The sequence below is a fragment of the Danio rerio genome, chromosome 4, assembly GCF_049306965.1.
Source record: "Danio rerio strain Tuebingen ecotype United States chromosome 4, GRCz12tu, whole genome shotgun sequence".
NCBI classification, from domain to species: domain Eukaryota; kingdom Metazoa; phylum Chordata; class Actinopteri; order Cypriniformes; family Danionidae; genus Danio; species Danio rerio.
Genome location: NC_133179.1, coordinates 20159657 through 20185668, shown reverse-complemented (window position 1 = coordinate 20185668; position 26012 = coordinate 20159657). Strand labels below are relative to the sequence as shown.

General features: G+C 35.4%; 2 protein-coding genes across 3 annotated transcripts in view; both read left to right on the top strand.

Annotated features, from left to right (window-relative positions):
- Positions 1–26012, top strand: part of snd1 (staphylococcal nuclease and tudor domain containing 1) — a 297580-nt gene that overhangs the window by 102072 nt on the left and 169496 nt on the right. For both annotated transcript variants that reach the window (NM_182865.3, XM_073945610.1), the window contains exon 16: positions 24471–24580. In NM_182865.3, coding sequence (NP_878285.3) covers positions 24471–24580 — 110 coding nt within the window. The remainder of the gene's footprint in view (positions 1–24470; positions 24581–26012) is intronic.
- LOC101883798 (uncharacterized) lies at positions 1302–6089 on the top strand. Its single transcript, XM_005164786.5, has 3 exons — positions 1302–2520; positions 3171–3361; positions 3805–6089. The coding sequence occupies exons 1-3, from the start codon at positions 1379–1381 to the stop codon at positions 5151–5153; spliced, it is 2682 nt and encodes an 893-aa protein (XP_005164843.1). The 5' UTR covers positions 1302–1378; the 3' UTR covers positions 5154–6089.

Genomic DNA, 26012 nt, shown 5'->3' with positions numbered 1-26012 from the left:
GCATCAGGTGCGCTGAAGGCAGGCCCCCAATCTAGAAATCAAAATCAAACACACAGAAACGCAAAACAACGCAGTCCTAACATCAACATACTGAAATAATTCTTGGCAACTTCCGATTCATGTGGACGTTAAAGTTTTAGCCACTTTTCGTTTTGTTCAAGTTTTTAGTTATACCATTTTTTTTTTTTGTCTCATTTGGTTAATTTTTAAACTAAACCACGTTAAACTAAACAATTTGTATTAGCTTAACTTTTAAAATTGTATTTCAATACTTTCAATTCTTATATATAAATAACCATTTTCTGTGTAATTTCTTCAAATAAATGCAGCTACGGTGTGTGCAAGAGATTTTTCACAAACTTACTTTCTTTCAGATGGTACATTTTATATTTAAGTCCAAATACTTGTGGGTTACGGTGCAAAGTCAGTCTGCAGTTTTGCGCGTGCTTGTGTGTGTGTGTGTGTGTGTGTGTGTGTGTGTGTGTGTGTGTATTAACGGGCAGCTGCTCAAGTCTGTGTTCTGTGTCCTGAGGTGTGCTTCTCTCCTCTCCTTGGCCTCCTGAGCACTGATCATAAGAAAAGTTCACTTATTTTGATTTTAAAACACAGTACACCCCCCGCAACCCCCACTCCCCAACAGTGTCCTTCCTTCCTGCCGCACTATAAAGAGCACGAGAAAAGAGCGCCAAAGATGGAAGATGCCGTCCTCACTTGCAAAAGAAAAAGGGAGGTGAGAATTGAAGCCGACATCAAAGAAGGGTGTGTGTTCAGCAGAGGTGTATGTGAGATGGGGCATCAGCGGGGGGGATCTTCCCTCTTCAGGATGTCTCTGGTCCTGATGTGACTTTGATGAGCTGCTCAAAGCTCAGGTGCTCTGGAGCAGGCCGGCCCGCGGTCGTGTATCATGAGTAAGGGTACTTGCTGGAGTTTGCTGCTTTTGATGACTTTGAGAAATTGATCTCGGTGCATTGAGCTGTGGTCAGGGATTAAAGTTCTCCGTCGTTACGACGGATTTCCGTCAATTGGAGCGAGTCATTGACGGATTTCCGTCAATTACAGTGTTCCGCTTGTTCTTAATTTTTTTTCATGCTCTTTTCCTAATTTTAATGCTGTAAATATAGGCATTTCTCAAATAGTGTAATAAATGTCTTAATTTTAGTTTGAATAGGTCTTAAATTAAGAAAAGAAGTGTATTCAGCCTGCTGAGGAGGAAAAAAATTTTGTGATCAAAGCCTGGAGTGGAGCAAATGCACGTTCCTCTCTCCACTCTAAGCGTTTTAGCATCACTCCGCTATGGATCCACTCCGGGTTTTGGTATAGTTTCAGAGAAGTACATGTCAGGCTACGGCTGAGGTAAGTTATTTATATTTAAGATAGCATGGACCCATTTATAATGCAGGAAGGCTCCGATGTTTCGGAGATCGAAAAAAGTGTAAAAAATAAATGGAGATGGGCTTGGCTTAGCGAAATTGGGGAGAATGGCAAGCCTTTTAGTTCGTGGGCAAAAAAAATTAAACAACCAGGTACGTGTCTTTGCACAGTATGCCACAGGAAACTTCAATATGGCAGTAATGGCAAAAAAGTGCTAGCTCGCCATCAGTCAGAAGCCAGTCACAATGCCGCCGTTCGTGCTCTACAGTACACTTGCTCCCTGCCTGGTGCGACAAGTACCACAACGGAGATTCATGCATCTATGGCCGACCGTGTGTGCGATGTAAAAGTGCGCGTATGTTCTTTCATAGCGGAGCATGACCTGTCGTTCACAATCTCACAACCGCTAGTTAATTTGATGCAGTCAGTTGTCAAAGACAAGAGTGCACTTTCAAGATTGTCAATGTCTAATGCACATGCCTCCTACTTGTGCACACATGGTATTGCTGCTTATTGGAAGTCCGAATTGTCATCTAAGCTGAAAACGAAGATGTTCTCATTAAATGTAGATGAGGCAACAGATGGAAACATGGACAGGATTCTGAATGTTCTTGTTCGGTACTATGATGAAGATGTGGGAAAAGTGGCAACCCAGCATCTAGCCTCGAGGAAACTGAATATCGCAGATGCCTTATCAATCACAAACACATTGACAGATATTCTCCAGTCATATAGCCTGAACTGGAATCAGGTTGTTGGTATACTGTTGGATAACTGCAGTGTGATGAGAGGGAAAAAGTCTGGAGTAGAGACACTAGTCAGAAGAGAAAATCCATCATTGCTGGATGTCAGCGGAGACACTGTCCATATGGTCTCGAATGCAGCCAAGGCCCTTTTAAATACTTTCCAGGGATTTGTGGAACAATTTTGCTCTGATGTATACTATGACATTGAAAAATCACCCAAACAGAAAGAAATTTTTTCTGAGTTCCAGTCCTTACTTCATTTGGAGAATAAGAGCCTAATACGTCCCATCAGCAGCAGGTTCCTGCAAATGTTAGATGTGTGCAACAGAATACGGGACCTTATGGATCCATTGACCGTGCACTTCTACAGCGTCCTGTCTTCTCATGATCAACACAAACACAGGTACTTCTATTTTTGTATCATCTTATTTCTGTACTAGTAGGCTTTTTTTGGATCTTTAATAAAACACACACACGCACAGGTCTATGGTGATATCTTTGTGGGGCCCTTCCATAGGCATAATGTATTTTTTACTGTTTAAACTGTATATTCTATCCCCTTCCCCTTTTATTTCCCACGTGGGGCCCACAAAAAGGGCCCCACAACATCAAAAATCCCCGGTATTACTATCCATGAGGGGACATTTGGTCCTAAAAAAGTAATATAAATAAACACACACACACACACACATATATATATATACACACTCACTTTTTTGTTATTAATAATATTTAAAGATGCAGACATTTACTGGATTTTTTTACATAACAAATCTAAACCAAGGGGTGGCGATGCCTCAGTGATCAATCAGGTTATGTATATAAAGTTATAGATACAGTGACTCAAAGGGTTAAATATGTTAGAACAGTGAAGCTCAGCTTTATTCCAGATGCTATCAAATTATTAAATAATCTTTATATAGAAAAAAGGATGAGTCTTGACCTGTAAACTCAAAAATTATGTCATGACTGTTGAAGTATTGGCAATTAGAAATAGCATTGTCTATTTTTTCTCCTTAATCCTTATTTGTATATTATAATTTTGTGATGCAGATGGCTCCTGAACCAGCTTCTTGATAAGCATGCAGTTACATCTGATGAGAAGGCCAGGATAATATGTCTGCAACAGCAAATAGCAAAATCTGCGAGGATAGGAAGTGATGTCAACAAAAAACGAAAGACACGCATCTGTATGCTTTTTTCCGAGTTCGACAAGCTCACAACCATTATTGATTTGTATCGAGGTATGTTCACTTTTTATTCACTTTAAGTGTTAAGAAAAGTACAGAGATTTCTTATTTATTGAAATCCCTTTATTGCTATATTTATTATATGCTTATTTTTCTTGGAATCCTTGAATGGAATCTGAGTTAACTATAAATAGTTTTTAGATCACTGTTAATCAGATCACTTTGGTTAATACTACTACTACTAATAATAAACTATTTATACAGCAGTTTTCAAAAACAAAGTTACGGACTTATTAACCAGATTTAAAACATGTCAGGACTGATGTAATTTAAACTAGACAATTGAATAATACAAATGGAAATAACAAATCTAGAAAATAATATTAAAGGGTTGTAATGTTCTAAGAAGAGTATGTTACATTGCTATGAATGTGATAATTAATCAATGAATAAAATATACAGACCCATTTCTAATCTGGTTCTATTGTGATTTTTAGGTGTACTTCCAACTTTCCAGGTGTTCCTGAAGAAGTTGCAACATGAAAAGCCCATGATTCATGTGCTGCATGCTGAAATGCTACTGCTGGTTAGGGAACTTCTCTCCAAATTTATGAAGCCTGAAACTATCCCTTTGAGTGCAAATGGCTTGTTGAAGCTTAATGTTCACCAGAGAGACCTGCAGTACACTGACAAAAGGTTGTCTGTGGGAAGATTCAGCTTCTTTGCCTTAAACAAGGCTAGAGTGGAAAAGAAGCCCTGGGTGCAGAAGCTCTACAGTTCTCTCAGAGAAGGCTACATAAAGGCAGCAACATTCCTCCTGAAAAACCTGCCCCTCAACAACATCATCATCACCTCTTTATCTGCGTTGACACCATCATTGATTCTCCACGAATCAGTCCAAGGTGCATTCAACACCTTGGCCAAGGCCTTGCCAAATGCTGTGAAGTCAGAAGAGTTGGGTCAACTGGATGAAGAGGTTCGAGCCTACCAGATTAATACAGATCTAGGAGCACAGGCCAAATGCTTTGAGGAGAACAATGCACGAATCGATGTTGACTGGTGGAGTAAGATTTTTGCCATGAAGATGACAGGAGGAGGAACGAGGTTCCCCATCTTAGGGAAGTTGGTAAAGGCTCTTCTGTCATTGTTCACTGGCCCTCTTGTAGAAGGATCATTTAACATGATGGATGATATAATTGAGAAAGACAGGGTTAGGCTGAACATTGAGACTTATGAAGGTTTAGCCATTCTCAAGTCCAACATGAAGGTAATGGGCAAAACTGCATCTAAAATGCAAATTACCCCTGCATTAAGGAGATTTTGCCTGTCTTCTTATGAGACATACCAAAATCATCTGAAGAAAAAGAAGGTGAACCTTGACAATCAAAAGGAAAGGAAACTGAGGGAAGCTGTGAAGGTTCTCTCAGAAGTTAGGGTTAGAAAAGTAAAGAAAGGTTCCACCTCTTATGTTTGTGCTAAAGCCCCCACCTCTTCCACCCTGGGAGTTAAACGAATAGCTGCTGCTACAGCCTCCACCTCCTCCACTGCTGGAGTTAAAGGTAAATCTGCTGCTACAGCCTCCACCTCCTCCACTGCTGAAGTTAAAGGTAAATCTGCTGCTACAGCCTCCACCTCCTCCACTGCTGGAGTTAAAGGTAAATCTGCTGCTACAGCCTCCACCTCCTCCACTGCTGGAGTTAAAGGTAAATCTGCTGCTACAGCCTCCACCTCCTCCACCTCTCCTGGAGCCACTCCTGCACATGTAGCTAGTCAAACACTAAAACGGGTTTCAGGTGTAGCCAAGCTTCAGGAATATGGTTTTACAGCCAAAAAGCAGAAAAAGTGAAAAGCACTCTAGAGGCATTTGGACAAGAAAAGCACTTTTTGGAATTTAGTGGTGGTGCTGTTACTTTTTTTTTGCTGTTAATTATTAATAGTTTCACAAAACATTGTTTGGTGTTATAAGATACATAAAACATGCACTGAAAATACACTTTTTGAAAAAGCACTTTTTGGAATTTAATGGTGATGCTATTACTTTTTTTCTGTTCATTATTAGGAGTTTCACAAAACATTGTTTGGTGTTATAAGATACATAAAACATGCACTGAAAATACACTTTTTGAAAAAGCACTTTTTGGAATTTAATGGTGATGCTATTACTTTTTTTCTGTTCATTATTAGGAGTTTCACAAAACATTGTTTGGTGTTATAAGATAAATAAAAATATGCACTGAAAAAAACACTTTTTGAAAAAGCTCTATTTTGAATTTAATGGTGGTGCTATTACTTTTTTTCTGTTAATATGAGTTTCACCAAACATTTGGTGTTATAAGATAAATAAAAACATGCACTGAAAAGATGTGTGGTAGATGGTTGATTATTTGTCAAGTTATATATTTTTCAAAGATAGCTTTTAAAATATGCAAACTGGCAACATTAAAGCGGTTTAATCTCCCCTTAAAACGCTATTGGTCTCGGCTATTTAAATAAAATTTTGGTTTTAGGAATATGGCTTGGCCTGAAAAAAGTTCAGTCACAAGAATTTTTTTCACTTTAATCCCTGTGTGGTGCCCTTTTAGGGTATTGAAGTTCTAGTCTGGTATGAAGTTCCATTTGTTATTGTCATCTAATGCATCGGTCTTGCATTATGTGGGGTTTTTCAATCTTTAGCGGCGAAGATCCTACTTTCAGGATGAGCCCTTAGTTGGTTTCAGTAATGCTTCTTTTCATATTTGGAGGGAACAAAAAAAAAAAAGATTTTCCAAGTCATAGTGGAATATATATCGAGTTACTTTTATGAAGGAGCTTTTAGAGGAGAGATGCTTCCATTGACGTATTTTCTGGTCAGATACACTGGGTGGGCAGGACTTTAATAAAGAACTTTTTCCTTTTTAAATGTCAGTAGACTTTACTTCAGAATTTAATTTAGTTCTTATTTTGAGACATTTTTCATCGTGCCCATGGTCTAATGGTTTGTGTGCATTTAAAAAAGTTTGCAAAAAAGCATCAGTTTATTTGGTTTCTTACTCTATTTTCATTTTGTTTTACTCTTATTTTCATTAAAGCCTAAAAAGTTTTCTTATTATCATGAATTGGAGATTCTTGCAACCACTGTTTTGATTTGTAGGTTAATAATGATTTGAATCGGAGGAAATTGACCTGCCCAACTGAGCCTGGTTTCTCTCTTGGTTTTCCTTCACTTTTTGTCAAGTGGTGAAGTTTTTTTCCTTGCCACTGTTGTCACTGGCTTGCTTGGTTTGGTATTTGTGGAGCTGTGCATCGATAGATTTGCTCTTCATTGTTTGAATTTAAACCACACTGAACTGAACCAAACTGAACTTCAGCCCTGAACACAGCTTCCATTGACTTGATCTGTGTTAAGCTACTTTGACACAGTCTTTTTTGTAAAAGTGCTATAGAAATGAAGATAAATTGAATTAAAAAATTTGGTTGGTTGGGCAACTATAAACAGCCTTTTGCTTGTATATTATGGAAAGTGAAAGAGCATTTATTGCCAAATTAAACGATTTGTTTAACTACAGCTTATTTATAGTGTTAATAATATTATTCTAATGTTAAGGTTTTGTGTTGCTAATAAATAATACTTTAATAATAATTGAGTTCATTTAAAATGTTGCAAATAAGTTCCATTTTTAAATGTTATTTTATTTGACTTCCTATTTCAGTTATTATAGTTTATGTAAAAAAAAGTTAAAGTAAACTTTATGCTAATCTTGACAATAGTCAACACTGATCATCAATGTTTAAAATTGTAAAAAAAAAAAAAAAAGAACATTTTATGAATGTGTGAAAATCATATATAAAAATAAGTAAATAAATGTATTATAAACAGTTATTGGTAATGTCAATAATAGTTTTCCATTTTTTCCCAAAATAAACTATAGTATCTGGATATAGACTTGCACTAAATAGAGCAAGTGATCTCACTGTGAGGGTTAGGGGTGGGGTCAGGTGTTATTTCCTACCACAGCAATGCTGATAACACAGATCTATGTAGTCTTATTGCCAAATGACTACAGCCCCATTGAAACCATCTGTCAATGCATTGATGACATAAACAGTTGCATGTACCAAAGCATTCTTCAGTTTAAGAAATAGAAAACTGAAGTCATTGCATATGGGAACAGGGATGAGGTCCTAAAGGTGAATGCATACAGTGCCTTGCCTCAAAGGGTCAAACTACAAAAAAATAAGTTCAAGAATCTTGGTGTTATTCTGGAGTCAGATCTGAAGTTCAATAGCCATGTCAAAGCAGTAACTAAATCAGCAAACCACCATCTCAAAAACATTGCAGGAATTAGATGCTTTGTTTCCAATGAGGACTTAGAGAAACTTTTTATTTCTATATTATATTACTATATTATTCTATATAACTTTTTATTTCTATATTATATTTTATGTTCATATTTGTTTGCACTACTGCCCTTTGTACACTGTCTTGTCTGTACGCAGCGACGCTGCACTGCTTTGGCAATACGAATGTACAGTTATTTGTCATGCCAATAAAGCACCTAAAATGTGAAAATGTGAAATGTGAAACTTGCTCATGCTTTTATCAGCAGCAGGATGGATTACTTTAATGGTCTCCTCACTGGCCTCCCCAGAAACATAGTCAGACAGTTGCAGCTTATCCAAAACGCTGCTGCCAAGATTCTGATCAGAACCAGAAAGTCAGAGCATGTCACACCTGTCCTCAGATCTTTACACGGGCTCCCAATTACATTTAAAATAGATTTTAACTTATTATTCTAGTCTATAAATCACTAAATGGCCTAGGACCTCAATACATTACAGATACATTTTATGTTTTAATTATTTATAATTCTTTTAGTCTTGTTTTTTATTCTTTATATAAAACACTTTGAAATACCATTGTGTATGAAAAGTGCTATATAAATAAACTTGCTTTGCCTAGGTGTAGGCAGTAAAACGCATTGCATGCAGCTCATTTTGCAACTGTACCAAGTCCGCATCCAGACCTCTCTTCATTTAGTAAGCATAACTTTCAAAAACTACAACAAAAAATGTAATGACCCTTTGGAACAAATACTGTAAATATGTTTGAACACAATGTTAAAAAACAAATCTCAAAGTATTTCACGATCAAATGTGAACTATCCTTCTTTCTCTCTCCCTCTCATGTGGGTGAGCATAGTGAAAAATTGGTTTCCGAACTCTAAACTGTGCTTGGTTATGTAAGTCCAGACATTTTCATTGGAGGAGACAGAATCTCTCACACACACGCACACACACTCAGAATCAAACAGTTTTCACTCAAAGCTTGTGCTGTCATTGTTTTGGCAGTGTTGATGGATTGGCGTTATTGTCACGATGAAGGGCATCGCTCCGTACATCACACTATAGAGCATAACGCTATAGCTAAGAGTGTGTCATCTGTTTTCAGCCAAAAGGGTGTCTTGTCTGAGTGCTGCACTTTGTTGGTGATTCTCTTGAGGAAAAGTAGTAGGGTATTTTGTTGTATTCCTAACATGCAGCATTCTCTCTGTATGCTTGGGCCATTGAAGGCCTCGGAGTGCTTTTACAGAGCGCTGCATTTTCTGCGTTTCTTTTGTCTTTAGTGCCAAAGCTTCTGCTTTTATGGACCCGGCCTTGGCTGGCTTCAGTCATGCATCTCTCTTTTCATCGATGGAGAAAGAGTGCAGAGCTCCGACATTTTCCTATTGGAGAATTGAATTGTGTATAAAGACGATGAACAGTAAACGTTTGTTGTGAAAACATGCATTTCCGGAAAAAGTGAAGGATTATTTGGGAGGGAAGAAAGGTGTCTTTTTAACATATATAAATATTTAATATATAAATATATATTAATAATAGATATACACTGACACTACTATTCTTAGCCATTACTGACTGCCAGTCATCTAGAGCAGGGGTGCCCAAACCTTTTTTTATGAACAGCCAAAAATGTAAATATCATTGATAGCCATGGGCCAAAGGTAATTATCAAACTTTTTTACATTAAATTTGCCATGGGTAATTTCGTATTTTATAATATAAAAAACTAAATCTGATTAATTTATACCATTTAAATTGACACATTTAATTTCAGATAGCTATTTTTTTGTTGCTTAACAATAATACAAAACTTTAAATTTGAAATGATAATCTATACATAACCCATTCTCAAATTGGGTGTGAGGCCAAATCAAAAGTTAACATGGGATAACTTTGGCCCCTGGGCCATAGTTTGTTCATCTCTGATATTGAGTGATATCTACAGATTGTCCTTCCTTTTATTTAATTATTTATTTAATTATTCTCCAAACTAAAAAAAGAAATGGAAAGAAAAATAAATATATATTTATTAAATGTGTGTCTTTATTGGTTAAATACTTAAAAAAACTTATTTCTCAAGAATATATATTTTTTCAAATTTTTAACTTAATTCTTAATCTTACTAAACATAGTATTTTCCCTAAAGATTATATGTATTTACATAATCCTAAAATTTATTTATTTTTTTATTTTTTGAAAGGAATGTGTTTTACAGTTGGTTAGTCATGTCCACTCACCTGAGCACACTCAAAATTGCAGTGTATTCCAAACAGCATAGAGTCCTTTTAAAGGTCCTGTTAAGTGCTTTGAAATATATTTTTATTTGATGTCTGATGTAATCTCAAACGAAAAACAAAGAGAGGGTGGGACATAGTGTAGCTTTTCCCCCTTGTAAAAACAACAAATAATTTCTTTTCATCACAGCTCTACCAGTCAGAGCGGTTGAGCTCAAGTTTATAACATGAAAAGCTAATGAGAATCGGGCGGGGAATATCAGATAATCGAAAGCATTTGATTGATTACTGTTTTGGAGAACACCAGCTTATAGAAAACTTTATCAATACTGATACTAACATCTAAAAACTTAATTTCATGGGACCTTTAAGAAGATGTCTGGTGCATATGGAGAGGAGGAGAGAGTGTGTCTCCAGTTGGTTTGTCAAACTCTGCATAAAGCACACTAAGAATTGCAAAAAGTAAACAGTGTCTGGTGCAGTTGTAGAGGGGGGGTTGGTCACAGGTGGTTTATTATAATGTACTCAACTGAAGAAAACGGACTTCAAATCTTTGTAGATGTAAAGTTTTATTTTAGATTTGTACTAGAAATGTGAAATCCAACAGATACTGAGAATATTGCAGTGTGCTGAATCCAGTTGAATAGCATGGCGATATGAGATGTTTGACTGAAACATTAAGACGATAAATGCGCACTATAATTGCAACTATATGGTTTCTCCATGTTCAAGCCAGCTTGTGTATTTTCATATGAGTACTTCTGTTTATACTGGATTCAGAATGACCCAGGGTTAAATATTTTGTATCTGAAAAGCCCCGTAGTCTATCTGCAGCAAAGAAGAGGGGAGGGGGGAAAAAATAAGCTCATGCAGTCATGAATAATTCATTGGTCAGAAAGTGTGGGAACTCTACGTTCATTTTAATAATTGTCGTTTTGCCTTTTGTTTAGATTCTTTTCATTAGTTTCGCCCTCCATCTCATAGTTTACACATCCATAAAATGGACATTTTTGGAGTCACTCACAATTTTTTTGCATGTTGGTGGCTTTGTTTTTTTTTTCCTATTGACATTTCTTGAGCATTTTTTTTGTCCAATTCTTGGTTAGACTAATACTGATCTAAATTTTAAAACCTTTTGTGTAAAAAAAAAAAAATGGTAAAGGGATTTTTAGGCATACAATGAAACGGGGTTCCCACGCTACTTGAAAGTGCTTGATTTTCAGACATATAAATTCAAGGCCTAGAAAGTACTTTAAAAACAAACATAGGTTCTTGGAAGTGCTTGAACTTAAAGTATAGTGTTATTTCAACAATTGTTCTGTGCTACTTTCAAAAACTGAACGAAAAATCAAAAAAATTCTTCATTTAAAGATTTTTAATTTCAATCTTACGTGAAGTATGACAAATAATGAAACCGCATTTGATTATTGCTAGGATTGAAGTCAACTAATTGAAGGAAAGTTTTTTTGAATGCGTCTTTAAAATGGTTGTTTAAAAAGGGCAGCATTTGACAACATAAATATGAAACTCAAAAACATCATCATTGACATTTTAATGTAAATATCAAGTACAGGAAGGACTTTCATTGTGCCGTATATGCTGCGGGTGTGAATTACAAAGGTGCTCGATTTAAAATATAAATAAATATTTAAAAAGTCCTTGAAGGTCCTTGAAATGGCATCAGAGTGGAAACCCTGATGAAAGTCTTATGATGTCTTAAGATGAATAATAATTTCCCCATACATTAGAATGTGCACTGCTTAATCATGATCATTTATTTTTACAATATATAATTATCAAATATTTGACATTTGATTTACAGAACATATTCTGATTTTAAAATATTATTAAATTACTTTCATGGCATACATATTGTTTTGTTTTTATACAAAACACGGGTGAACGTGTTCTTTCATTCAGTGGAACAGAATTTTTATAGCAGTTTGTTGAAAATATAAATATATAAATTATTGCAACTTGTTTAACAAAACATGGTGCTCCTACTCCATTCAATTAGTAGTGATCAAAGCATATCGCAAACCACGTGGGCCCACCCGCAAGAGAGGAGGTAAAGGTAATTTGTATCAGAATCAGACTCCCTGGACAAATTTGACTCCCCTTTGCGTGTGCCTGCAGTGACACTACAGTTTATCATGACACTTTTATCGATCGTTTTTTTCCGTAATTGACAGCAAGAACAAACATAGAAGCATTGTCTGATTGACAAGCAGCACCTAATTATGTTCGAAAGAATTTAAAATATCAAATGGGACGAACGAAATGCCCCATTATGAAAGTAAAACATACTCCAATAGGTAGTGTAATCTACACATTAAGTGCAGTGTGTGGGTGAGAGGGGGCAGTGTTTCAATGTAATCCGGTTATGTTGTGGTTCTGTGACTGCTGGTGTTGGTTGCTGTATGGTTAAAAATGATGACAGTTTAAGAAACTAGGTTGATTTTTGATTTTAAATAAATTAAAATTAAATAAAAATACTAATTATATTTTGGGTGATTTTAGTTTTTTTTTTTTTTTTTGTGCGTTTGGGCAGGTTTAGGACCGCTTTTGGGTTGGAAAAAGTCAGCTATATCTGGCAACACTGGCTGAAGTAGTTTAAGTAGTAACTCATTGTTCAGGGGTTAGTTACCATCTAAACAGAGTCCACCTGCAAGTGTATCTGATGTATAAAAATATCCAGTACCCATCAATGCTTAATGTATGCCCAGAAAAGGCATCAGAAACGGACAGATGTAACACAAGCCAAAAGCAGCAGTGAACAGCAGTGGAATTTGTGCCATTCCCAGTGTGAATCGCTTCGGTTGAGAAAATCCCCGCAGTTGAAAGCCCCTCTGCAGACACACACAGACAGCTGCCTACAACTGTCAGGCCTTTATTACGACCTCACTTGAAGTTATTAGACACAGTGTTCCTGTCTTCAGCCGTCCTCGTTTAAATCTCCTCTTGTCTTCTCTTCATTTTCCGTCTCTGCCTCCACAGGAGCAGCCGGCAGCGGCTTCTGTAACAGAATGTTCCGGATCTTCCTCTCGCTGTGCGTGTGTGTGTGTGATGGTAACAGGGAGCAAGTTATGATGCAATTTGATGTTTTACTGTATATTAGATCAGGAGAGATTGTCAGAAAATATCATTCTGACAAAACACTCTTAACCTAGTCTAAAAAAAAAGCAGTTCTATGTCGATAAGTTGTCTTCGATCCTTGCATAAAACATGGAGCTGTCAGAATTGGGTTTTGGATGCAGAAGTGCTAGCCATGTGTAGATTTTGCAGGTATTTTTGAGAGATGCTGGTGATATTGGATTTTTAGTGTGAGTTTAACTAGGTTTATTAAACTCCATCTTCTTGCAGAGGTATTGTTTAGTGCAGCGTTTCTCAACCACATTCCTGGAGGACCACCAACACTGCATGTTTTGGATTTCTCCTTTGCCTGTTACGCTCATTGCAAGACGTTCATTCTCTGCTATTGAGCCGAGGATCTGAAACAGGTGTGTTTAAGGAGACTTGAAAAATGTGCAGAGCTCGTGGTCCTCCAGGATCATGGTTGAGAAACACTGGTTTAGTAGATGGTTGAAATGTTGATAGCTTGTTTTTTGAGTGATATGCTGCCTCTGAATTTATTTAATGTAAAAGTTAACACCAAAGTGGGAACATAAGTAATTTGGACTGGTGGAACTTTAAGCCTGATACTGATAACTCTTAATATTTGAAAGAATTAGGTTGAATTGCACACAATTCGCTCAAATTGAAAACTTCAGGAAGCACATGTGACATACTTGTAAACTAACAAGCAATATTTGATAGAGATCAGACCGTAGGCACTAAAATGTAAGTAATCTTATGGTTCTCGACTCCCTAATTGCTCATGATTTGGTGTGGATCAACAAGCAGAAATAATCCATGACTTATTATACAGGGTGTCCGCTAAAGTCTAATTGTCTTGCATTTCAAAACCTACATTTTTGGCCTGAAAATTCCAGAACATCCATCCAATGACCAACAATAAACTATCTCAATAACTTTTTATATATATATATTTAAGGTTTTTATTGCAAAGAGATGCAATTCACAACAGCTGTTAGACATTTTTACAGCAAAACACCCCAAATGAAATTCCCTAAACCGGGGAGAAAAAACGAAACAATTTTTTTTTCGATTACTCACGATAATACCAGGCCATTAGGAAAAAAAAATCTTAACCTTGTGTAAGTATAAAATTTAATTCTTAAGGGTCTTAAAAGAGACTTTAAGAAGTCTTAGATTTAACTTAATGGAACCTGCAGAAACCCTGTTATCACAATCCATAGTTTCATTATATCAGGCCGACAGTTGTAATTGGTGTAGGATTTCCATGAGTCATAGAATTTCTGGAATATTTCCACCAATATGGAATATGTGCACCATTTTAGCCAAAGGTGAACCACACACACAAAAATATTAATAATAAAAAACAAATAAAATGCAGTTTAAACTCCATGAATCCTATGTAGCAATTTCAATCTAGATAAACCCCTGATTTGACTGCATGATCTTGATTTAATAGCAATTGAGTGGGTTAACATAGACCTGGCATCCCTGGAACCAATTCCAATGAAATGTCAGGATTCTCAGGAGCAGAAATAAATGGTACACTTTTAGGCTTCCGCTCATAAATATGAACAAATGAAATTGGAACAATGGCATTTAGCCATCAGGTATATTTCTGTCGAGTAGAAGGGCATAAGTTATTTTATGCAAGTAATTAAACAGTCAGTAGTAATGAATAAATCAATAAAGAATAGTGATTTAAAGTGGTGGTTTCTTGTTTTTTTGTGGGTATCACAGAGATACAGGTGAGAATAATGCCAAGCATATAATAATGCTGATAGACTTCATTGCAAATGTAAACTTGTATTATGCTGCATTGCATTTATCCATTTATTTATTAATGTTTGCCATTTAGGTTTTATTTTTCTGGGGAAAAAAAATCAACTCATGCAACTAATGACATTTCCAGTTTTACTTAACCTTTATATTTCAAATGCGATGTTATTTAGAACTTTCTATTCATCAAACCTTCCCAAAAGATTGTTTCCAAAAAAATTATGCATCATCTGTTTTGATGATCATTTTATATATGTAATTCTTTTTTAAAAATAAACAAATGTCTTTACAGTACTAAATCGCCATAGTAGGTGCAGTTTATGCACGCACAAGTTTAATGTTTCCAACACATGACATGCTGATGTTTTCCAGGCACACCTAGTTAAAAGTATCTCAAATTTCAGAATGCTGCAAATCATGTGACTAGAACTTACCAATCAACTTCATACTTTGTATGGAATATTCACTTAACAGTAATAACGGTGGACTAATTACCTCAAACAATTGCAGCACATCCTAGCACTGCTGTGCTTTTTAATTTTCTCCATAAATAAAACTGGTATCAGCGCTAGGGTAATGATTTGTCAGTTTGTCATCCTCTGAGAGATTAGTTTTAACAGTAACAAATAACATAGGATTTTAAATGCAAAGCGTTGAAATTGAAGGGAAAAATGTCTCCTATTCACATTTTTAGAAAGATAAGTGAACATCCTTATTATTTCTGGGGAATCATGAGACTAGTGTAGTTTCAGCTTTGCTTTCAGATGAATACATTTTAATATGAGATATCTTAACATTTTTAACATCTTTTTTTTTTTTTTTTTTTTTTTTACAAATTATAATATTAATTTCCCAAAATTACAGTTTTTCAGTATTTCTGATCAAATGAGTGCATTTTTGGGGAGCAGAAAAATCTTCACATGGGACTTTTGAAGTTGTGAAGGGTTAACAAGACAGCCTGCTAGGTACTACGAGTACTGCAGAACGACTGATGTTATAATTATCAACCTGCTTCCAGAGTAGTGCTACTTTTGTCAACCCTCAGTCGATTGGATACAAACCCTTTCTCCTCCATTCTTTAGTTCTGTACGTCTCCTGTGAAGAACGGAGATCTTTCACCAGAAAAGGAGAGTGCCAGTGAGTTTGTGTGTTAGTTCTCTGCAGGAGCTCTGCTGCTGTCTCCTCAGAGAAGACGCTGAATATTCTGCTGGCTGTAATTGTGGTGGAGGAATACCTAGGTGCTTTCTGATCTTCCGCTTGTTTAAATATCTCAGCAGAAGCCCATATTTTACCTCTTGCTAGCACCCTGAACTACTTTTTCGGAGTCCTTTCCAAGGACGACTATGGGGATTTTGGGAAAAAAGATAAATTGCTTTGGATTACACTTCACATGCACTTGTAGATTTTGCCTTGTGGGTTCTTTAGTGACTGGTTAAGTTATGATATTTAGTTATAAGAGTGAGTTGAGTTTATAAGAGATTTGTTTATTTTATTTTATTTCTCGGTTGAAAGAAACTCCAATGTTGTCACTTGAGTTATTATGCAATTATATTAGATGCATTTTGTAGGCCTATTGTGTATTGATAATTGTATATACAGTGCAACAAGCATGTCACTTTTAAACCAGGAAATTTTTGTCATTGTCATTACATTACATCAACATTATATCTGAATGCATTTTCATTTTAAAGATACATTCTATATGTTTTTCATATTGTGCTTGTTGTATTTGCCATAAACTCCTCAGTAGCAGCCGTTTTAATATAAAATAATTGGTATTATGTCATTTATTTGTTTTTGCCGATCTAATATGTAGAGTTTTATTTTTAATTGTCATATTGCCATTCATTTCTTTTTTTTTTTTTTGTACTTTATCCAAGGGAATTCTGGGGAACGGGTTATTTGTTTACATTTTTCTTTTGTCTTGAACACCTTTGTATTGACACATCTGATCTAGAGCCAGATTAACTGCTGTGGAAAATGAATTTGCACTCCTAATTTGTGTTGTTAATTATTTATAAAAATGTAAAGCATATCACGCGTCACTTAAACCAGGCACTTTTTGTTATAGTTTTTACTTGGATGTATCAGTTTTGCTGTATGTAGATGTATCTGAAAGCTCTTTGATCCTAAAAATGTGCATTTCATATTGTGCTTCACTTTTTGACACTGCTATGAATTTTTGACTAGCATTCTTTTTAATGTAAAATGAATTAATATTCTATAATTTTTTTTTTTTTTTTGCTTTATTAAATTTGCAGATTTTTAATTTTAATAGTCGATTTCCCATTTATTTATTTTTAATGTACTGTATCTAATGAACAGGCTATTTGTTTACTTTACTCTTTAGTCCTACAAACACTTTTGTATTGGCACATCTGGCCCAGAACCAAATTTACTGCTGTCGAAAATTATTTGCAGGCCTATTTTGTATTGTTAATTATATAAAAATGTATAAAGTATATAATGCATATGTCACTTTTAAACCAGGCACTTTTTGTTACGTTTTTTTACTGCTTGATGCTTCAGTTTTGCCTCATCAATGAACAATAATCTGAAAGCTTTTTCAAATTTTTATTAGTCATTTTCCCATTCATTTCTTTTTAATGTACTGGATCCAAGGGAATTCTGGTGAACGGGTTATTTGTTTACTTTACTCTTTAGTCTTAAACTATTTTGTATTGACACATCTGGTCTAGAATGATCACAGTCAGCCTAATTGGCACACATTGATCATGGAACAGGTTCAAACACAGACTCGGCTTACATATGTATTTGTGTTGTCAAAGTAAATACATTCATCTTAATACACAGATCAAATAACCTCCAAACATTTCCTTGCAACGGATGTCTGTGTGCACAACGTGACGCGTCTGAATCAGCAAGGCCAACAATTGTTTGATCGTTCCATTCTAATTGAGGAAGTCAGGGTTGAACAGGTTGAACTGGAGTGTTTTGTTCGCGGTGCGTATTGAAGCCTCGTGCCCTGTGGTGAAATGCCATTTTTTTTTTCAGGGGCACGAAAGGAGGCGTCGGCTGTTAGAAGTCATTACGTCTGTATGAGAGAAAATCACTTATACACACAGCTCCTTTCATTGAGAGCTGTGAGGAATCAGAAGGAAAAAAAAGTGAGACATTTTTATCATAACCTTGGAACTTTTTTTTTTACAAATAGGATTTCAAATATTTCTCTTCCCAAGGCTGCAATTTCATCACACGTTCTCATTTTTCGAACGCTGTTTTGATGAATGCCTATAACCGTCGCTCTGTAGATAATGTGTTTATTTGCAGATCTTTGTATAAACGGATTTCTTTAACAAAGAGTTCAAGGCCTGATAGGGCGGTGTTATTGAAAGTATATAAAACGTCATTCCACTAAGAGCCTGCAAAAGTGCCGTTTTTAAGACTTCGCTCACTCGAGACTGAGAGACGGATTCGTTTATTTTTTTCAGGCTCGTTTCTCATCTAGTGTCCCTCTCATGTGCTCTTCATCCAGTTTACAAACGTCCGTCTCGGAAAAACACTCCTGTTATTGTCAGAAATTGTGTTCTGCCTTTGAGCAGATCGGACGCCCGGAGCAATTTAAATGCTAATTTTGGGACTATTTACTGACAATTACCAGATAATTGAGTTGTTTCAGTGGATTCTCTTTCCTTTTCTCAGAACTGGATAATGTTGATTGACTAGTTATTGTAGTTGCGTCTTTCGTTATTTTAGGGTATGAGAGGGGGATTTCTATTATAATAGTAAGATTGCTTCTTGTACTGAGATCTTAATGTTTTTTGTAAGTGTGTTTTCATTGTTTATTCAGTACAGAATTATATTATCAACTGGTAAGGCTAATATACAAAGCCAAGGTTTGCTGTGCTGCGTTTTAGGTTTTAGGATTTTGTATGTGTGTTAATAAAAGGAGATGGTTTATTATGTTTTAGAGACCATTGTGCGACAAAGGTAGTAGTCAATTATTATCTGGAGTGGTTTTACATGTTTTTGCATTACTAGCGTTTTTTTCACCCTCGCTCTCCAATAGCTGGATCCTTAAGTTCCATTACTCAAATATTGTGTTTAAGTAAAAAAAAAAAAAAAAGGTTATATAAATCTGCTCTGTAAAATGCAAGTCAAACAGCATTCTGTAAAGGAAATGAACTTCCGAGAATGCTTGTATCATAATTGGAGGAAGATTTTTCTTTTCTAATATGGGGCATATCTTCACTTGTTAGTGTTGCCAGATATTGGTAGGAAATGGAACTGAAGAACAAGTCTGTAATAAACCTAAATAAATCAAAAATACTTGCACTGCAAATAAGACAAAAAAAAAAAATATATATATATATATATCACAAATTGCATCTGCCTGCTTTCACAGCTCCATAAACTCCATCACCATAAACTTTATGAGCCAAGCCCAAGGATGCTTATAATAAGTGGACTTGGCAACACTTACAAGAGGGAGCTTTGCGAAACACACTTGACTATAAACAAAACATGAATCTTTGGTGACTTGGTTGGTTACTTTAGTCCAAAAATGTAATTAATAAATAAATTTAGTGCCAAGGCATAGTTGTTTACCATTGTAAAAGTGAAAGTTCCATACATAGACAATGATAATACAGGAAATTCTCTCATTTCAATGTGCTTTCAAATGCAGTGGTCCCTTGTTTTTCACGAGAGTTACGATATAAAAATACATGTGATAGGTGAAATCTGCGAAGTAGTCAGCTATATTTTTTTTTACAATTATTATAGATGTTTTAAGGTTGTAATACCCCTTACTACACACTTTATAAACTTTTCTCAGCATTGTCACATTTTCACAGGTTTCCCTCATTTAAAACTCAAAGATCAAACTTTTGTAGAAAAAAGTTCAGTGTTATAGAATAAAACCAAAGATCCAAATCTGTTGTCAGAAGCAAACATGTTTACAATTCATAAAATGCATGGCGCAATACGTGGCGCAGTGCATCCGATGTGTCACCCCCTTTGCGGGGGTCTTGCTGCAGACAGTTACAACCCTTTTTGCATCCATGTTGGAACTCACACTGCTAGCAATCGGTGATTTATGTTAATTTGGTAAGCTTGAACGCATTCTGCACTGTACAGGAGACATAGAGGAGATTGATTGACAATGGTCTACACCCAATCAGGATGAAGAACACAATGGGCTGCAAAAAATAAAATAAAAATAAAAAATTATTTGATTCAAATTGAAAAAAAATAAATAAATCTGCAAAACTGAGACTGCTAAAGGTGAATCGCGTTATAGCGAGGGACCACTAATAAGTTATGTAATGAAGTTGACGTTAAATAAGCAAAATTATTTTGAAATTAAATTATGAATTGGGACTTACGTGCCATATACACTTTTTTTAATCTTCTCATCAATACAATTTTCAAATGTTATTATTTTCTGGTAAATACGGTCTAAACTTTATAAATATAGTGGAACGTGAAAAAATCGCAGTTGTTAACAATGACACAATAAATGTGTAGTTAACAACAGACATTTACTGTTATAATGAATATAGAGGTGTAATGGGGTGTTCACACGAGACGCGGCTTCCACGAATCACATTATTAGCGCATAAATAGTCAAATGGACATTAAGATTACTAGCGTCATTCGTGCATCAAATTAGCTTCATTCGTGGGTCAAATTAGATGAATTTGCAGTCAAATTTGCTTCATTTGCGTGTCAAATTTGCTTGATTTGCGCGTTAAATTCACAAAGACAATAGACACTGATTCGTATCATGGGTGGGGCTTCTGTCTTCCCGGTGATTCCAGTTTTGTTGCTAAATGACTGCCATGGATTTTATTAAGTGAGTATCTGTTCGTAAGGAAATTGTGAGAATCGCGTTATCAGCGCTGGCTCATTGGTGTGAATATTGCCGCGGGATGTCTATTGAGTCTTTGCATTGATGCTTCATTCAAGTCTGGTGTAAACGCACCATAAGGATACACAAGTCACGATTCGATATGCATCTTGATACATTATCTCTATTGTATGCTCAATAGTTTAGTATTAGTATTATTTCTTATTTGTTTGTATTCTTATTCTAAAAAAAACAGTTATACTTTAATACGTATGCCTACTGTTGGTTAAAATGCAAAATTAATTAATACAGCATTATATAATGTAGTACATGAAGATGGAATGGACTTTTTTTGGTTGATTTATACCTTTTAAATACAGAAATATCACTCTTGTATAAAAGAAGCTCTGTATTACGAATCCTGTTGCTTTACATCAGTGGTAAGCATCTGTAACAATGGATTGACAATGACAACAGAGGATCCACATGCAGGTTTATTAGCGTGGTCAGGCCAGCAGTGGTCAACACAGGGGAAAACAGATGTATACAGGCAATTCAGAATCGTAGTCAATTGGCAGACTGATGGTCAAAGGCAGGCAGCAAACAGGATTAAACAAATAAACAAGGCAAGGATCAAAAACACGGTAAAGCAAGACAAAGGAAACGCGTTCTAATGTCACTAAAACCGATAACAAACCTCAGCAATGAGTGTCTCAAAGTGAGCCGTATATATTTTTGTGTGTGTGTGTGTGTGTGTTTGTGTGTGTGTGTTTGTGTGTGTGTGTGTGTGTGTGTGTAATCATTACTTGAGCAGCATTAGCTGTGTGTTTGCAATCAGTCAGGATCAGGACCCAGTTGTGTGTGTTGCATGACTGGGTCTTGTAGTCCATAAATGGTGGGTTTGTATTCCTTAAGCGATCTGCAGCTACTAGATCGTTGGTGATCATGAGAGCATTGTAATCGTGTTTAAATTTTTATGTTGTTGTTACACTTTTAATTAAATGTATAGGTTGTTTTAATAATCAATGTTGCACATAAATATTAAAAATAAAACCAAAAACCACAAGGGTATATGTGCAAATATGTAGGATTTATGTGAAAATAAAACGTTCTGTATTTTTTTGTGTGTGTATCTTTAGGTTTGGACTTGATGTCAATTTGAATGCAGAGCAAACAAATCAATGAAAGGTTATTTGTACAGACTTGCACTTTTCATGAAAGCATTTCACAAAGCATTTTCACAAAGCATCTGTGATTCTGCTTTACAGTTGAAAGTAATGTAGTTATCAGAGGTTATTATGTCAAAGAAATGTCTGCATTGCAGAAATGTGCAGTTCTTGGGCAGTACAATCATGCAGGTAATGATGCTATTCAAGCTAGATGATTAAAGCGACAATTATATTCTGAGATCATGATTACAACATAAGGAAAGTTTTATAGTTTAGAAGTTGATTTGGAGTTTCAAACTGGGGCTAGCATAATATCTGGTTACTTCATGATGGGTATCCCAAGGTAGACTAAAAAGAAAACTGACAAAATGAATCAAATGTTTAAGTTTTAATTTATGGTTCAATCCAAGTGAACAAAGAGAAATGGTGCCTCATGTATCAACGCTGCGTACGCACAAAAACATTGCGTAAGCCAGATTTCACGCTCGTGTTAGGATTTACTAACAATAAAATGAACATGAGAATATGCGTTGGTCCACGTCAACTTCATGCCTGGCGTACGTGCATTTCTTGTGTGTGTTTGTTTTATTTCCATTGGCGATTCCTAGAGACATTTTTGTCAAATTGCACACTACAAAGTATCTTTGAGCCGTGCAATGGCAGCTGTATGGGACGGGATCATCCGCATGTCTAGCAGGTATAGAAGGTTTCTATACCATGCAGTTCACAAGCCAAACATTAAAATGCAATTTGCAACAATTGTCGGTTTTCCCTATGAAATCGGAGCGATCGACTGCATGCACATTACTATAAGGGTGCCATCTGAAGAGGATTTTGCATACGTGAATTGGAAACATTACCATTTAATAAATGTGCAAATAATATGTGATGCTCAAATGCACTTAACATAATAGACACAATTATTAATGATTCCTACCTGTTTTCCTCGTGATGAAGAGTAGGCAAAATCTTATATGTAGTGGGGGAAAGAAGAATGAGTTCATCAGACGCTGGATTCAAATTGAGCCTGATCGATCGATCGTTCATTTTGATCGAACGTGTAAAAACATGTTGCCATGCTCTTTACGAGCTACACCACTCACGCTGCTTTTTGCCGCTCTCTTTAGTTATGTTGTCTCTTGTCAATCAAACGGTGATGGGGGGGAATCACTCAACTAGCTCATTCCAACGAGGTGCACTATTTGCACTTAGCCTAAATAGACACTACAAAATTTTACACCTTTACATCGGACCATTTCTTTTTTAATTCACTCACAGTGCGATGTTCAGACCCAACTGTGTTAACCGCATTAGCTAAACTCTTCCACTATTTTTTTTTTTTCCTGTTATTAATTTTGGAGGACAAACTTGCAAATAACATCGTTTTTCTCTGGTCTACCTCCAATAGGAGCACCTCCTATTCACATTCTTTTCTAAGTTTCTCTTTTTGCTTGATTTTGCCATTACTTTTTTGTTTGGTTTTGTTAAAGTATTTATACGGTGGAGGAGGCAAGGAGGGGTTTTGCGCTCGTGCACGTGCACTTAGTTTCATGTTAATTCGGATGTACAAAGAGAATATGCGTGGGATCCTGCGTACGTAGTGTTTCATACATCAGAATTTTTTACTGCGTATGCACATTTACAGCTTTGTGAGTATGCAATGTTTTAGTATGATTTCAACGCAAGTCTTCGTACATGAGATTCCTGAACTGTAGATGTCAGGGTTCTTACACTTTTTTCCAAAGTCAAATTTTGCAGTTTTTAAACTCATTCCAGGTACATTTTCAGAAATTTCAATCACTTTACAAGTGTTGCAAATTACATATTTATATACTTATGCATATTTCATCACAATAAATGAAAAGCTGATTATTGTATACTATAATATAGCAGCGCTTTCCAGGGAAAAATGTTGATTGTGTGTTTGCTCCAAGCCTAGCATTGAATTACTGTCATTTGTTCTCTTAAATGTCCTTTATTTGCATCTTAAATGTCATCTTTCTTCTTAAATTTACATTTATGTTAGTTTTAAAAGGCACAAATAAAAGAAAGATTAAACACTACGGCACATGCAGATTTCAGAGTTTTTATTTAATGCCAAAGCACAAATGTTTTTTATATGTATATTTTAATTTTATTATTATTTTATTTTATATATATTTTTTTATTTTATTTTAGTTTTTACTTAGTTTTTTTTAGATTTTATATTCATTTATTTTTTATATTATTTCATATAATATTAATTTTATACATGTTTTTTCATTAATTTATTTTTAAATTACTATTATATATATATATATATATATATATATATATATATATATTATTTTTTTTTATTTTATATTTTATATGATTTTATTTTAAAATGTTTTATTTTCTATAATATTTATTTTCTATTTTTATGATAGTTATTTTTTTATATTTTTATTATTATTATTTTGTTATATAACATTTATTTATTTATTTTTTATGATTAATTATATATATATATATATATATATATATATATATATATATATATATATATATATATATATATATATATATATATATATATAGTTTTATATTTTTTTATTTATCTTTTTTTATTATAAAATTACTATCAAAGCAACACGATTACATTTTAAAGCAGTTACAAGTACTTTATCCAAAACCTTAAACTAAAATTCAACTAAAACACTGAAGACATGCCAATCTTTTTTTTTTTTTTTCCATCAAAGCTTGTACCACAACCATATTTTGTTTGTGTGCAGGAATCGAGTGTCCCCGAGGGTCTCGTAACATGCCAGGTGGGATGCAGGTGGCAGAGCCATACAGTGAAGAAGCTATGCTGTTCACCAAAGAACTGGTTCTTCAGAGAGAGGTAAAGCTCCTGTCATTTACACTCGCTTCCTGTCGCTTTACTCTTCTAGACTTTTCCATTTGGTGCGTTTGACATGACAGCTCCTGTGATGTTTTGGTCTCGCCGGTCATTTCGTGACAACTATCTGTCCGTTCTCTTCTTGCTCTGTCTCCTAACTGCTGTCTTACTTCACTTGAGAGACTTTTTGCTATATTCAGAGCTCTTGGCTATCTGGATGTTTCGGTTACCCTCTTTGAATAGCGGTCACAGGAATTACATAGAAATTGAGGAACTGCGGATATGATGGTTCAGACGCTTTATGAGGAATTCACACACTATTCTTACCTTCTCCTGAGGGTGCTTGACGCCGCGCGGGTGCCGTTTCCATTAATGTTGTGTGAATGAGGTTGGCGGTGCGCTCGGGCTTAATGAGAGGAGCTTTTTTTAAGAGCCTGACTTGAACCTGGGCTTTGCTAAGGGACTGGACACTGCTGAGAATTACAAAAGAGAGTACCGGAAGCCGGAAACATAAGAAAAGAAAGTCCTAATGACCTCCATCGCCCCCGCATTGAAACAAAAGCCATGCTTGTTACGGGCAATAGAAGTTCTTGTGGGAAAAAGTAGGCTGCCGTCTACTCAGGAAAGTGGGAAGTGTGTTGACACTGACTACGTTTACATAGACATCAGTAATCAAATTATTTGCCTTAATCTGAATAAGACAAAAATAAGATTAAGGTGTTTACATGAGTGCTCCTTTCATAGTCCCGTTTTGCATGTTATAGTACATAGTTAGATTAAAGACCATATAAATTTTTTTTCCATATTGTGATACACTAGAGAAACGGAATATCAAATAAAACAGTGGACGGTGCTTGTTTTTTCTACTGGATGCTGATTGGATACAGTAAAGTAGGCATTTAATTCTGAAAGATCGGGAAATAAGTTCTTAAGAGTTTTTACAACCTAACAGGCACCTCACCATTTCTGTTTGTTGTCAACTTACAGTTGGAGGGGCTGGGTTAAGTATGTTAGCCACGCCAAATACCTAAATCGTACATAATTTGACTATTTAGCTGAAAAAAAGGAACTTTTTTTAATGACATGCACAGATGAGTTGTTCTATACAAAACTTGGTTAGTTTTGATTTCGTTTGTACTTTAACGTTGTTGTGTAACTATACAATGCTTGTTTTCTCTAGCGTTTTATGAAACAAAAGTTCGTGTTTGTCATGGCATCATATGTGATTTTGGGCATCGTTTTTAATTTTGCGACAAGTTAAACTGCAGCTAATTTCTCACACTATGCATGCAAACAGACGACGGATACAAATTCTCAGGCAACAGGCCACCTCTGCTATTTCATACACTTCATTCATGGCCCCTTGGCAAACTCTAAAGTACTAGATTAGAGTACGCAGTAAGGACTGCTGGGAGAATTCTCAGCATTGTCATTA